Genomic DNA, 15,391 nt, shown 5'->3' on the forward strand with positions numbered 1-15,391 from the left:
ACAGCAAGGAATTAGGGCTGGAGATCTTCTTCTGAAGCATTCAGCTCTGCGACACATGATCAGCTTTCTCCTAGGGGCCAACCGGCAGAACAGTCAGGTAATGCCTACTTTTATATATCCCAGCGAAGTGGCCACGGTTTTGGAAGCCACAGTGTTCCTCTCTGTAGGGAATAAATATTAATTTCATCAGAGTCCAGGTATAAGTACTACATAGCCTTTAAAATTCTTTGGAGTTCAGCTATTTTTACAGCCTCCTCATAGAATTTATTCTAAATTCTGTAACCAGTGGGAATGACTAACTAGGATATCGCTCAAAATGCAAAGTGCTGAGTGACCTAGGAGGAAAGATGGGTTCTGCCTGGGGGATTCGAAAGCATTCAAGGAATAGTGGCCTTGGGTCCTCCACTTGCTCTCTGGGGCTGTGAGCAAGGCTGTGTTGGAGGACGTGCTTACACGGGATGCTGGTCACAGGCCAGGATTCAGATGTGAAGTTGAACCATTACACGCTGAACGATGTTGCTGCAGATGTAATGCTCATATTCAGAAAATGAAAGGGAAGTGGTTTTGTGATAATAGGGTCAGATATATCAAAAAATGACTCTCCTGTTTGGAGTTCCTGTATTGGTGTGTTTCTCCAATCATTGTATTTCTTCTGTTTGATAGATTTAAAAGACACAAAATGTGAACATGCTGTAATGATAAATACTGTTTATGGAACTGGTTACTTTTCATGCTGTACCTCTGAAACTCACAATTCAGTAAAACAGGCAGTTTCCTCCCCATCCTCGGGCAAGAATTACAACTCAGAAAAGTTGTGACTTGTGACAGCCTTGACAAGGTCACGGGGCTAAAGCTCTGGTTTCCCCTGTATGTGATGCATTGCCTAGGGAAGCTTTCCTTTCTTTCTGAAGGGAGACAGACTTGCTACTTAGGCCTCCTCTCAGCTTCCTGTCATACCACCTTGCCGCTTGACTCTTGCCGTGACTCTTTAGTGTTAAAGAAACAAGTACTGACATGCTCTGTGTGTGGATGTTATGTTGAGACTTACAGTATCTATTTTTCACTTCAAGCTTTTCCTTATCAGGGACCCCATTGACACTGGCGATTGATTTAAATTCATTGTAATTTAAATAAGATTTAATTAATGGTGTTATGTTGTATGATTAATATTGTTTTGCATTTATGGAGCACACGAGTTTGAAAACATTCTACCTTTCATGTTTCATTTGGTCCTCACAACCACGAAGTGGGCGGAACAGGTAGGTTATCTCTGTCTTTACACAAAGAAGTCAGGTAGAGAACTCGCCCACATCCGTGTGGTGCAGCAAGTGGCAGAGGAGAGCCAGGCCTGCACACCTCCAGCCTCACAGGCTTTCCCCACTATACTGGGTGTAGGAAAATTACCTGGCACAGGGTGAGCGAGCGCTCAGCACCTGAATTGAATACGTAAATGGATTTGTTTTAGAATACGAGTTAATATACATCTACGTAAGCCACTCTTAAGCTGGCTTAAAACCCATGACTTTTTTGGACTTTGACCTGTCCTACTGTCAAACATTGAGAAAGAACGTGGCTCAAAGTATCGTGAACCCGCACACCCTTCTAACCAAAGCACTAACATCCACTTTATTTTCTCTGACAACAGATACGTCGATGGAGTTCGGCCCAAGCACGAGAATTTGGGAACCTTCACAACACAGTGGCGTTGCTTATCTTGCACTCAGATGTCTCTTCCCAAAGAAACGTTGGTAAGCTTTAACCTGTCTTTAATACATCAGGAAAACAGAGAGATGGTGAGTTTGTCAGTAACACGTGGAGAGTAACAACGTTGGCAGTTAAATGGGTGTTACTTGTTTCTCATTTGGCTATTTGATATTTGAGGAACACTTAAAGTTTTTTGTTTCAGTCCACGTTAAACTTCACCTTATTTTACTAGTTTGTCACAAGAGCAAGCCAGTCATTTCTTTGGGGTGGGATATAGAAGTATTTAACAACACTCTAGGGTTAAAGGTACATTTCTGCACTGTTTCTAGGCCGTGTCGTGACAGCAACAGTAACAGTGATAATACAGGAAAGCAGCTGAGAAGTAGTCAGTGTTTTCTGTGTGCTGTGCCTTTCCGTGGGGCTCGCAGTTTGTTGTGTTGAATCCCCTCAGCAAACCTGTGAGGGCAGTTCCCCTCCTGTGTGTGCAGAAGCTGAGATAGGGAGAGGTCTAGTAGCCCCTGAAAGTCTCACCGCTAGTCAGGGGCGTGGCAGCCAGTGTGGAATGCAAGCCTCTGACCTCCGAGCCTGTGGTAGGGTTTTCATGTCATCTGACCAGGAAACTAGATACAAATCACAGGGCATCCCTCTGATCTGGAAATGCCGTTGGCTGTCTGAAGGGACGTGGGAGAGCCCTCAGACGGTCGTGAGCTAGAGTATGCTTCCTAAACTCTGACTCGCCCGTCTACAGAGGCAAAGCTACCGCATTCATGAGTTAGAAAGGTTTGCAAAAGAAAATGAGAACGAGAGTCCTTGCTTTTCTAGCATGTGGGGTAATCCCTTCCACGTGGGTTGATTCTGCTCAGCACAGGTGGTGTTGGCCATTGAGCAACAGAAGTGCCTTGTCCAGGGTCTCTTCAGAGGCACTTTGGGCATTTTTTTTTTCATGCACTTTGTATATTTTAACTTCTTTGAAAGATTGTCTTGGGTGGAATCACCAGGAGTCTAGAGATCTTACACCTACATCCTGGGCATACATTGAAAGAGAGGGGTAAGTGTTTTCTCCCATCTCATGTCTGTGAGGGAAGAGTTGTAGGTGCTCAGCGGTTGCATGTATGAATCTTGAGGGGATCGCTTTGCCTTGTAGAGTCGATTTCATGTGATAATATCCAGTAAAGCGGGTTTTTCTTTGGTCCCCTCAAGCTCCGGGTGTATTTAAACAACGGACGCCTATTAGCATTGCCCCCTCGAGTCCCGTGCTGCCCCTCCACGAGGAAGTCGAAGCTCTCTTGTTCTTGTCTGAAGGGAAACCTTACCTGTTAGAGGTATGTACTTGTTCTGCTAAAGCCGTTTTCTTTTTGTTTTAGCTGTTTTCTTCTTTTTGAGGAAAAATGCCTTTTGTTATAAGTTGTATTTTGTATGTTGCTCTGATGAAGGGGAGTATGGTTAAGAGAAGTGATTATTTCAAATAATTTTATTTCCTCTATGTGTGTCAGGAAGAAATAAGGACTAAACATTCTTAGTCCTCTCTGCAACTAAGAATTGGGCCTCAAGATCCAGCCCAGCTAGTTACCCCTCCAGGTCCCAGGAGCTAGGTACATGGCACCTCCCCAGTCACAGTCATTCAGTTTATTATCAGAGGGTTTGTTCCCAATCTCTTGTGTGTGTCCCTGGTCCTGGAACACTACAGCTCTGAAGCACATGGGTTTTTCAACCTCAGGAGTATGGAAGTGGGCTGTGCACAACACCCCATTGTGGCCCATCCACTATGAGTCCCTTCCCCTTCCACCCAGAGCTACCCCGTCTTGAGAACGTAATCTTCCAATCCTTCCTCCATTACTTGATTTACATATATATGACTGTGAACATAATCATGCTGGTTTTCAATTACATCAACAGTGCTGTGCTATATATCTCCTTTTTTTTTTTTTTTTAAGCTTAACATTGTGTATTTTTGGGGTCTATCGGTGGTTATTTTAATGGGGGAGGGGGAGATTGACCTTTAAAAATCTGATGAAGGTGACTCCTGAGAGAAAGGTGCACATTTGCACAAATTGTGTTAACTCTCAGACGGACTCAGACTGTTTTGAGGCAATGTTGATGATCATAAATCTGAGCAAATTTCAGTGAAAGTCAGAAACAGCATATCAACAGTAACCTGCGACAGAGGAAAGGCTTACTCCTCTTCTGCCCTCCCGCTAGGTAATGTTTGCTCTGCGAGAGCTGACAGGCTCACTGCTGGCGCTCATTGAGATGGTGGTGTACTGCTGTTTCTGTAACGAGCATTTCTCCTTCACCATGCTGCATTTCATTAAGGTAGGACCTCAGGAAACTGGTGAGAGCCTGAGAGCCTGTGGGTGAGACACTAGGAAAGCATTCCTTTGGCTCCCAGGCACTATGTTTCTTTTAATAACCTTAATTGTTTTTCCTAATCATAAAAATAGTATTATACTTATTGGGTTTTTTTTTAAATGAAGAATAAAAAAGAACTCAAAATCGGACCATTTATAATATTCTCATACATTTTCCTTTTATTTTCTGTGCATGTATTTTAACATAATTGGGATTTTATTGTCTTTATGATTTTGTGTCCTTTTTTTCACTTGACATTTATAAGTATTTTCCATATCATTAAAAGTTATATATATATATATATATATATATATATATATATATATATATATTTCATTCTCTCATGTACCATAATTTACTTAGCCATTCCCTTCCTAGTGATGCACATTTGCATTGGGTTCAATTCTTAACTATTAAGAATAATACTTTATAGTTAATGATAATGCTGTGGTGACCATTATTGTGTAAAATGGTTTTACAGGTTTAGATTATTTCCCCAGGCAGCATCTAAAATATCAAAAGTAGATTGATTTTTGTCACCTCCTGAAATAGTGATGTATGTAGTTCATTTATGAAGCTCTGATCAGTGTGTCCTAATTATTTATGTTGCACTTACTGGATACCAAGCACTGTTCCAAGAATATTACCTATTTAACTCACTTAATTCTCAAGTACATAAGTCCTTTGAGGTAGATATGTTTTTATCACCATTCTGCAATTGAAGAAACTGAGGCACAGGGTCACACAACCAGTAAGTAGCAGAGTGGGAGTTTGAACATCAGCAGGGTGGTTCCAGGGCTGTGCTCTTAACCATATTGTTTACTACCTTGCTGGGGATGATGAGAAAAACCTTTAAGCCTACGCCTAGCATTTGTATTTGTTTTTAATCTTTAATTTTTAATTACATGGATAATATAGAACTGCATGCTCTTGGTGAAAAACTAAAACATGCAAACAAGGCCAGAGTCCACCTTGACCACCACCAGCCAGGCTCATCCCCTGTCCACCCTACCCCACAGATCAGTATTGTCACATTGTATATGTCTTTCCAGGCCTCATTCACTTACTTAGTACCGTACCTGGCACCTTGCAAGTGCAGTGTTGTAATGCAGTATCCTTTCCTACTACACATACGTATAAGGTTACTAAAATGCACAGGAGTGTGAGTTTTCTGAACCTTGCTTTCTTCACTTAGTGTATCTTGGTAGATTCTTCCACTTCCGAAGCTGAATTTTGTTATATATTTCACTCATAGCATGCTGATCTCAGAACGCTCTCATTTGCTTTCTCATAGCTACTCCAGCATGTTCAACAAAATAGGATATGTATAAATGAAATATAAGTATAAATTTAGGCTTGTTTGTGACTGAAAATTATCTCCCTTCCTTTCTGCTTTTTTTCCTGTCTCCTTCCTAATTTCATAGTAAAGTATCAAGGAGGGTTACAGGTGGGAGGACCATAGAGGTGGTTTGTTTCAGTCCCCAGATTTAGCATTTGGGGAACTGAGACGCAGAGAGGGGAACGACTTGCCCAGTATCAGCCAGGAGGTGGGAGAACTAGGGCTGGAAGCCAGCACTGTCGGTTGCCACTCCATTGTGCTTTCCACTGAACACTTACTGGAATCTTTATGCTTTTAAAAAATATTTCAGAACCAACTAGAAACAGCTCCACCCCATGAGTTAAAGAATACGTTCCAACTACTTCATGAGATGTTGGTAAGTCATAAATGTTCTAATTCACTTGCATTTAGGTATTTACTAGTCAGCGTGTGTTCATGAATAAAAACTGTGTGTCCTTGTGTTGCCTTTGCGCTCCTTTGGTCTGCACTCACTGAGTCCTCTTCATATCAGCCATTTTTCTTGCATTACTGATTTAGAAGTGAGCGATAATACACTGCCTCATAGGCACTTGCGGTTTAGTAAGGGAGCCAGACAAGTACACAGGCAATCACAGTACAGAGAGCAAAGGCCTCACCACGGACAGGGAACTGTGATCAGCTCAGATGTGATCTTGTGTGACCCTGTGACCGGCAGAGGTGAACGGCTGGCTCTACAGTTCACTCGAATCTGAGACACCACTGACTGTCTGTGTACTACTGAAAATATCTTCATGAGCCAAAAACTGAAATGTAATCCACTGGAGGGTACATCCCAATTTCAGAAATATGAAAAGCAGGGGCTAAAATTCAGTTGTAATCAGTGAAATATAGTTTTATTAGAAGCCGAACTTAGAGAGGTGGAGTGAGCTGCCCAAGGCCATTGTTCAGTAAGTGACAGAGCCAGGATCTGAGCCAAGCGACTGGCCCTGGATCCCATGCTCTCCACCAAACCCCTGGTTTGCTCAGTGAATTGTAGAGGTAGAGCTAGAAGGAGTGGGAACTCGTAGGGCTTGGGGAAGAAGCCCAAACCAGACCAGGAAAGGCTTCAGGTACCAGTGCGTGTAGACTTTTCCCTGTAGGTCAGTGGTGACACTCTGGTGGCCAAGTTCCACCTACATGTCTATTTAAGTTGGCGCAAATTGTCTTGTTTTTTACTTTCTGGATCCCAGCCTGTCTTGAGGAATCAGGTAATCTGGCCACACTGGCTCCATTTCCTCCACGCCCCATCACCTAGAACAGCAGAGGCACACCCCCTCGATGAGGCTTGTGGTCTCCCGTTCCCCAGTGTCCTCACCACTCCTCTTGTCTGCCGCATGGCTCATGTCTTGTCATCTTGGGCTCTGTAGACATTTAAGTTAGCAACTTCTGCCGTGGGTGATGGGCACCGTGGAAGGGTTTGAAACAGGAAAGCAGTGTGACCTGATTTATTTCTTAGAAAGATTCCCCCGGCAGTTGTCTTGAAGGATGGACTAAAGAAGGAAGCAGGGTTGGAATTGGAAGACCACATAGGAGTCTGTGGCAGTAATCTGAGTGTGAAATAACAAGGCTTGTACTAAGGAGAGACAGGAGTAGAGGGAGCAAAGGCCAGAACAGTAGGTGTTTAGAAAGAGAATCAGTAGAATTTAGTGACTGACTGTGAGCCAGTGAGAGACTAGCCCAGGGGCTTTTTAAAGAGGGGCTGTGGGGGCGGGGGGGGGGGGGTGGGCGCCTGGGTTCCCTTTAGGTCCCTTAGGCCTTGGCACAGGGTAGGCATTTAATAAACACTTTTGAATATGGCAGTACCTCATGGGTGCCATTTCTGAGAAGTCTGTCTTTCTGGTCTTTACCGCCTTCTGGTCCTTGTGCTTTTGGAAGATTGTTGCGCCTTGGGGTGGGACTGCGTGTTGTTCATCTGCTCAACAGCAGACCCGTTTAGTTTACTGCACCATGCACGGTTCAGTGCCCGGACATTAGAAGTACAGCGAGAGTAAGATGTAGATCCAGCCCTGTTTGGCGTGGCATAAAGCTCCACATCAACTTGTAGAGCATGTGTTATATCAAAACTTTGTCACATTCTTTGTAAACCATAAACCTCTTATCCTTGGGATCATGAAATACGCGTCCATATAACCCACAGAGAACTCTAGATGTTATTGGTAAGAACACGTATTAGGAAATGAGTGTATCTTCAAATATTACTTACGTAATAGTTTTTCATGTTTAGTTTAAAATGTAATATATTGTTGAGAAATACGACAATGACTTGATATTTGTTTGTATTTGGTTTTGTTATGTTAGAAACTATATAATCTCTTGAATTATTTTTTTTTAAAGGCACCAGTGGCTGTAACACAAGTTCCTTCCTTCATTTACAAGCCTTTGTTTCCTACTTCTCCCAGGTCATTGAGGATCCCATACAAGTGGAGCGAGTCAAATTTGTGTTTGAGACAGAAAATGGATTACTAGGCAAGTATGGCTGCCTTATGAAGAAGTGTCTGCAGTAAATGTGCAGAGAGTGCATCGTTCCAGCCAGTCTCTCCTCCCTGGGGTCTGCCCCCCACTCTCTGCCTGGCGTGGATCAGTGAGGAAGCCACGAGAAGTCTGGTCAGGGCTGTTGGGCTCCCTCATTCTAGTCAGGAGAATTAGAGCCGGAGGATCTTATCGCCCTGGACACTCTCCTACTTTTAGTAAGACACAGTTTGAGGTCCTTTTACTGGGTCAGGTAAGATTTGGGGGTGCTGTGACTTTCTTCAACAAGCTAAAGTTTGTCCACTTAAGCAAGAAATCTTTCATCCCACTCTGTAGCCATTGAGGAGGAAAAAACTAAAACCTTAGATGCAGGATATTGTCAAGCTCATGAAATGTAATTTTTTTTTTTTACCTGTGGTATGAATGCACCCAAATTTCTATTGTCTATTCATAAAAGTTTTTTGACAGAGTTTTCTTTTTCAGAAGGCTAAAGTGGCTTTAATGAGCGATTTCTTAGGAAAAGTTTAGTTAAAAATAGTCTTATCCAACTCCCACCATCCACCTGTATTTCCAGTTAACTTGAGTCCTTTTAGATTTTGCTATGTATTAAGAGAAGTTTTAGGATCTCTTTTTATTGCAGAAAGGAAATTTATACAGAATTACCTAAAAAGGTTCTGTAGCTACAGCATTCTAGGCCACCCCCTTTGGAATGGTGTACTCTGCTCAGGGCAGTCCCCGGGCTCTCTGGAACTTACAGAGCATACACTGCTCAAGAACAGGGACCAGGCATTACAGTCATCCCTGGGTACCCGCAAGGCATTGGTTCCAGGACCCACCTCGGATACCAAAACCCACAGATGCTCAAGTTCCAGAGTCCACCCTTCGTATCCACAGTTCTGCATCTGAGTATTCAACCAACCACAAATTGTGTAGTACTATATGTATGTCTTGAAAAAAATTCATATATAAGTGGACCTGCACAGTTCAAACCCATGTTGTTCAAGGATCAGCTGTATTTATCTTTAAATGGTAAAAGCAAAGAGCAGAAAATATTTGTTGAACTGGACTAATACCATACATTTCCATTTATCACAGTAAAAGTATTTTAACTACTCTCTGTCAGTAGTGTGGTGGATGGAGAACTTTGAAGGTCTCTAGGTGAATTATCAGCCATTATAAATTTTAGTTCCTTTCAGTTCTTGTAAAAGTCAAACTTTCGCCACCCTGTGTGTCTCTTGAATACTACTTAGTGTTTCTACCCATTAGAATTTAGGGAATCCTGTTGAGTCAGCACCACCATGTTTTTGTTAAGTTTCTTATCTGCTTATCAAAATAGTTTGTTGTAAATTTTCAGAACAAGAGAGCTGTTATTGCCTGGACCCACTTTCAGTTCAGTGCTTTATTGTTAAAATTTCCTCTTCTGTTCCTTCAGCTCTGATGCACCACAGTAATCACGTGGACAGCAGTCGCTGCTACCAGTGTGTCAAGTTTCTTGTAACTCTTGCTCAGAAGTAAGTATTGATTCAAAATGCAGTGAGGAAATGGTGTTTTAGTTACAAGTCAAATATGACCAGAGGGAAAAAATCTGCCTTGTTTTAGTACCTAGAGAATCTGACCCAGTCAGGGCATGCTTGCTTGGATGGTACAGACAACTATTCAAATGACCTCCAAGAGATGTGGAGGGGGAGTGTTAAAGGTAACAGATCTTATGTAATCCAAGGAAAAAAAAATGCTAAACCACCAGGCTTTTTGCAGGAAGGGCAGGAGTCCAAGGCAGATTTAGGGACCTCGACAGCAAAGAGTTGATGAACCTTCACTCAGGAGACCTTTAGTTAACTACCAACTGTGTCGGCTTCTAGGTCCCCACTTTCAAAATTGTCTCTCAAGAGACAGAGTCATATAACAGCTAATTACACTTATGAACCCAGGCACTATGCTGAATACTTTGCCTGTATTCTCATTTAACCTTTTCAACAACTTTATGAGGTTAACAGTACTGTTAAGTACTGTTAAGTACTGTTATTAGTCCCATATCATAGGTGGTTTAAGTGACATGCCTGCCGTCAGAGCTAGGACTTGATCACAGGCTGACTGACTTCAAGGCAGAGGTTCTTTTTTCTTTTTATTTAATTGTGCTAACATATACATAACATAAAATTCACCATTTTAGCCATCTTTAGGTGTACAGTTCAGTGGCACTAAGTACACTCACGTTGTTAGCGCAGCCATCACCACCATCAGTCTCCAGAACTTTTTTCATCTTCCAGAACTGAAACTCTGTACCCATTAAACAATAACTCTCCATTCCTCCTCCCTCCAGCCCCTGGCAACCATCGTTCTACTTTTTATCTTCATGAATTTGACTATCATAGCTACCTCACATAAATGGAATCATAGAGTATTTGTCCTTTTATGACTGGCTTATTTCACTTATCATGATGTCTTCAAGGTGTATCCACATCGTAGCATGTATCAGAATTCCGTTTCTTTTTTTTTTTTTTTTTTTGGGGGGGGGGTACGCGGGCCTCTCACTGTTGTGGCCTCTCCCATTGCGGAGCACAGGCTCCGGACGCGCAGGCTCAGCGGCCATGGCTCACGGGCCTAGCCGCTCCACGGCATGTGGGATCTTCCCGGACCGGGGCACGAACCCATTTCCCCTGCATCGGCAGACGGACTCTCAACCACTGCGCCACCAGGGAAGCCCCCGTTTCTTTTTAAGGCTGAATAATACTCCATTGTATAGATATATGTATACTATATTTTGCTTATCTATTCATCTGTCAATAGACCCTTGGAAAGCAAAGGTTCTCAATGCTAGAAGGAACCTGAGTGGTTTGCAACTTCAGCTCCCCGATTTAGTACATTGGCCAACAAAAGATCGGAGTGACTACATGCTAACCCAAGGTTATTTTTTTTTAATTGAAGTATAGTTGATTTACAATATTGTGTTAGTTTCAGGTGTACAACAAAGTGATTCAGTTATATATTTTGTTTCAGACTATTTTCCATTATAGGTTATTATAAGATATTGAATACAGTTCCCTGTGCTGTACAGTTAATCCTTGTTGCTTATCTGTTGTATGTATAGTAGTTTGTATGTTAATCCCATACTCCTAATTTATCCTCCCCACCCACGCCTTTCCCCTGGTAACCATAAGTTTGTTTTCTATGTCTGTGAGTCTGTTTCTGTTTTATATATAGATTCATTTGTATTATTTTTTAGATTCCACATATAAATGATATCATATAATATTTGTCTTTGTCTAACTTCACAAAGTATAATATTCTCTAGGTCCATGTATGTTGCTGCAAATGGCAATATTTCATTCTTTTTATGGCTGAGTAATATTCCATTGTGTGTATATCTATATCTATATCTATATATAGATATAGATATATATACATACACACATCACATCTTCTTAAACCAGTCGTCAGTTGATGGGCACTTGGGTTGTTACCATGTCTTGGCTGTTGTAAACAGTGCTGCAGTGAACATTGGGGTTCATGTATCTTTTCAAATTAGAGATTCTGTCTTTTCAGGATTTATGTACAGGAGTGTAACCCAAGGTTATTGAGCAGACTGCACCGCCATCACTGAGTCTTGCACCGAGCTCTTTTTATAGTTTAATTTATTTTGCTCCAGATTTTCGCTGATTCTTAGGCATGGATATTGCCATCCTTGGACTTGTACCAGAATGTGAATGAGAAATCTGTTGGGATTAATCTGCTGCATTTGAGCATCCTCAACAGATTTAAATGAGAGCCCCATTGAAATAATGCATGAACACGCGTTTTCCAGATGACATAACATTGTAGACACAGGTGGAAATCATTCTGCCACAATTGTGCGTTCATTAATTAGGCTTCATATTGGCAACATGTCATCATAAGCCCTTGCCTAAAAGTGGCATTTCCAAGTAGTGTTGGGGCCACATAGCATGTCTGATGCCAGCAGACACGGGGTCCAGATATCAGTAGTGTCTTTATATGTGCTTCCATACCCGGCACATATCACATTTTATATACATTAGTGGCAATATCCCCATTGTTAGTGTCTTCAAATAAGGACAGCTTTCTAGATGGGCAAATAAAAATGGAAAGCTGGGGTGCTCGAAAATCACATTTTAAAATTGGTTTTCCCATAATATCATTCTTACTTAAATCACAAAAGTTAAAGACTAGTTTGATTTTATCACGAGGTCATTTATTGGACACCTTAAAACTACTAGAAGAGAACATAGGCAAAACATTCTCTGACATAAATCGTAGCAGTGTTTTCTTAGGTCAGTCTCCCAAGGCAATAGGAATAAAAGAAAAATAAACAAATGGGACCTAATAAAATGTCTAAGCTTTTGCACAGCAAAAGAAACCATAAACAAAACGAAAAGACAACCTATGGACTGGGAAAAAATATTTGCAAATGATGCAACCGACAGTGGCTAAGTTTCCAAAATATACAAACAACTCATACAACTCAATAACAAAAAAAACAACCCAATCAAAAAATGGGCAGAAGATCTAAACAGGCATTTCTCCAAAGAAGACATACAAATGGCCACTAGGCATATGAAAAGATGCTCAACATCACTAATTATCAGAGAAATGCAAATCAAAACTACAATGAGGTAATCACCTCACACTGGTCAGAATGGCCATCATTAAAACGTCTACAAATAATAAATGCTGGAGAGGGTGTGCAGAAAAGGGAACCCTCCTGCACTGTTGGTGGGAATGTAAATTGGTACAGCCACTATGGAAAACGGTATGGGGTTCCTCACAAAAGTAAAAACAGAATTACCATATGATCCAGCGATCTCACTCCTGGGCATGTATCTGGAGAAAACCTCTAATTTGAAAAGATATATGCACCGCAGTGTTCATTGCAACACTGTTTACAATAGCCAAGACATAGAAGCAAACTAAATGTCCATCGACAGAGGAATGGATAAAGAAGATGTGGTGTATATATATATACCATGGAATACTACTCAACCATAAAAAAGATTGAAATAATGCCATTTGCAGCAACATGGATGGACTTACAGAGATTATCATACTAAGTGAAGTAAGTCAGACAGAGAAAGACAAATATCATATCACTTATATATGGAATCTAAAATATGATACAAATGAACTTATTTACAGAAAAAACAGACTCAAGACATAGAAAACAAACTTATGGTTACCAAAGGAGAAAGGAGGTGGGGGAGGGATGAATTAGGAGTTTGGGATTAGCAGATACACACTACTATATACAAAGTAGATAACCAACAAGGTCCTACTGTATAGCACAGGGAACTATATACAACATCTTGTAATAACCTACAATGGAAAAGAATCTGAAAAGGTATATTTATAACTGAATCACTTTGCTGTACACCAGAAATTAACACAACATTGTAAATCAACTATACTTTAAATAAATAAATAAATAGGTTATTTATTAAGTGTACAATTTGTTGTGGGTATTTTTATTTTATTTTTTATTTTCCAACTTGGAATTTTAATAGAATGAAGTGGATGAGTTAGAGGTAGATAAGAAACTTTTCACCACATATTTATCTTTTACTGCCTTTTGAAGTTTAAACATTTGAATGTATCCAAACCAAAAAAAGTACACATTTAATGTAAAGAGAACTGAACTTTAATGAAAGTAGCACTTGTGTTTCCAAATTTTAAAGTACTATATATTAAAGAAGTATATTTGCAGAGAAAGCATTTGGCTAATAAAAATTTCCTCCAATCACCAGGTGTCCTGCTGCTAAAGAATACTTCAAGGAGAACTCCCATCACTGGAGTTGGGCTGTACAGTGGCTGCAGAAGAAGGTAATTGAGTTTTTAACTTTTCTGGCTATAACGTAGGAATCAGTGGCAGCATATCTTATCAGGAAAAATCTCAAACTTAATTTGGAGACTGTCCTCAAAATATTTTCAGAGTTCAGACTTTTTTTTAGTACAGTTGATACCTATCTTTATGCATTTAATTTGTATCTTAATACATGTGTTTTAATTTTATGGGTAAAAAGGTAAGGATGATTATATAAGAGATAATATTGATATTTTAGTGAGCTCTTGAGAATGGAAGTGGAATCTTCTAAGAAAGAATCTCCTGATGTGACAAAGTCTGGGTCAATTTATATGCTATTTTAGATGCTTTTTATTTTTATTTTATTTATTTATTCAGCTGCACCAGGTCTTAGTTGCAGCACGTGGGATCTTCGTTGCCACATGCGGGATCTTTAGTTGCGGCATGTGGGCTCTTAGATGCGGCATGCAGGATCTAGTTCCCTGACCAGGGATCGAACTTGGGCCCCCTGCATTGGGAGCATGAAGTCTTAACCGCCGGACCACCGGGGAAGTCCCTAGATGCTCTTTGTACTGTAATATCTAATGATAGAAATCGTGGGCTCACTTGGGCTTATTTGTCATCTCTGATGACATTTTTTTAATATTTATTTTATTTATTTATGTTTTTGGCTGCATCGGGTCTTAGTTGCAGCACGCGGGGTCTTGGTTGCGGCTGCAGTCTTCTCTCTAGTTGTGGCGCGTGGGCTCTGTAGTTTGCAGCACGCAGCCTCTCTAGTTGCGGCACACGGGCTTAGTTGCCCTGCGTCATGTGGGATCTTAGTTCCCCAACCAGGGCTCAGACCTGCGTCCCCTGCAGTGAAAGGCAGATTCTTAACCACTGGACCACCCGGGAAGTCCTCTGATGGCATTTTTGACTTTCTGTCTCAGATGTCAGAACATTACTGGACACCGCAGAGTAATGTCTCCAATGAAACATCAACTGGAAAAACCTTTCAGCGAACAATTTCAGCTCAGGTGAGAGTTACCTTTTGGTTCTGTGTGGCTTGAAATCCCTTAGGTAGGATTTTTAGTATGTTTCTCAGAAACGGCAGCCTCAGAAAAGAAGTACAGGTTAAAAATGAGTAAGGCTGGAAGAACCAATGGATCTTCTATGAAAAGACAGCAAGTTGACGTACACTTTGAGAGTTATTTGCCTGGAAGAAAAGCAACGGGGGTCGGTCGGTGCGGCCCCCACTGCCACAGAGGTTGTTGTGAAGGCACCGCCTCCGAAGGCCAAGAGAAGCGTAGTCTTCCTCGGTGATGGTGCTGCCATCGCACACCCCCTAACGTCTTCTTGGTTTTCAATCTCCGGCAGGACACATTAGCATATGCCACAGCTCTCCTGAATGAGAAGGAGCAGTCGGGAAGCAGTAACGGGTCGGAGAGCAGTCCTGCGAATGAGAACGGAGAGAGGCACTTACAGCAGGTACAGCAGGGCATGTCCCGTGTGAAAGGGCAGCGCCTGCTCTGAGGGTCTCCCAAGAGAATCTCCCTAATCGAGAGAAAGGAGACACCAGCTCCACCCTCTAGTAGTCTGTGCTCAGGACTCACGCACTGTGTGCTTAGAAAGCGCAACAGTGCTGCACCGTGAAATTAAGCCAGGCTTTGGCCTCAGTCTCTGCTGGCTGTTCTGCTGAGCTTGGAGAGCGTCCTGATAAAGCC

The 15,391-nt window shown here is 41.5% G+C and overlaps 1 protein-coding gene across 4 annotated transcripts in view; it reads left to right on the forward strand.

Moving 5' to 3' along the window:
• The window catches only part of USP24 (ubiquitin specific peptidase 24), a 151,312-nt gene that overhangs the window by 132,470 nt on the left and 3,451 nt on the right, over nt 1-15,391 (forward strand). For all 4 annotated transcript variants that reach the window (XM_081220157.1, XM_081220158.1, XM_081220160.1 and 1 more), the window contains exons 58-67: nt 5-97; nt 1,646-1,748; nt 2,905-3,026; nt 3,904-4,017; nt 5,703-5,768; nt 7,810-7,876; nt 9,312-9,390; nt 13,633-13,708; nt 14,618-14,704; nt 15,045-15,155. In XM_081220157.1, the coding sequence (XP_081076283.1) occupies nt 5-97; nt 1,646-1,748; nt 2,905-3,026; nt 3,904-4,017; nt 5,703-5,768; nt 7,810-7,876; nt 9,312-9,390; nt 13,633-13,708; nt 14,618-14,704; nt 15,045-15,155 (918 nt within the window). The remainder of the gene's footprint in view (nt 1-4; nt 98-1,645; nt 1,749-2,904; nt 3,027-3,903; nt 4,018-5,702; nt 5,769-7,809; nt 7,877-9,311; nt 9,391-13,632; nt 13,709-14,617; nt 14,705-15,044; nt 15,156-15,391) is intronic.

The sequence above is a fragment of the Mesoplodon bidens genome (assembly GCF_964165515.1).
Source record: "Mesoplodon bidens genome assembly, chromosome: 2".
Lineage (NCBI taxonomy): Eukaryota > Metazoa > Chordata > Mammalia > Artiodactyla > Ziphiidae > Mesoplodon > Mesoplodon bidens.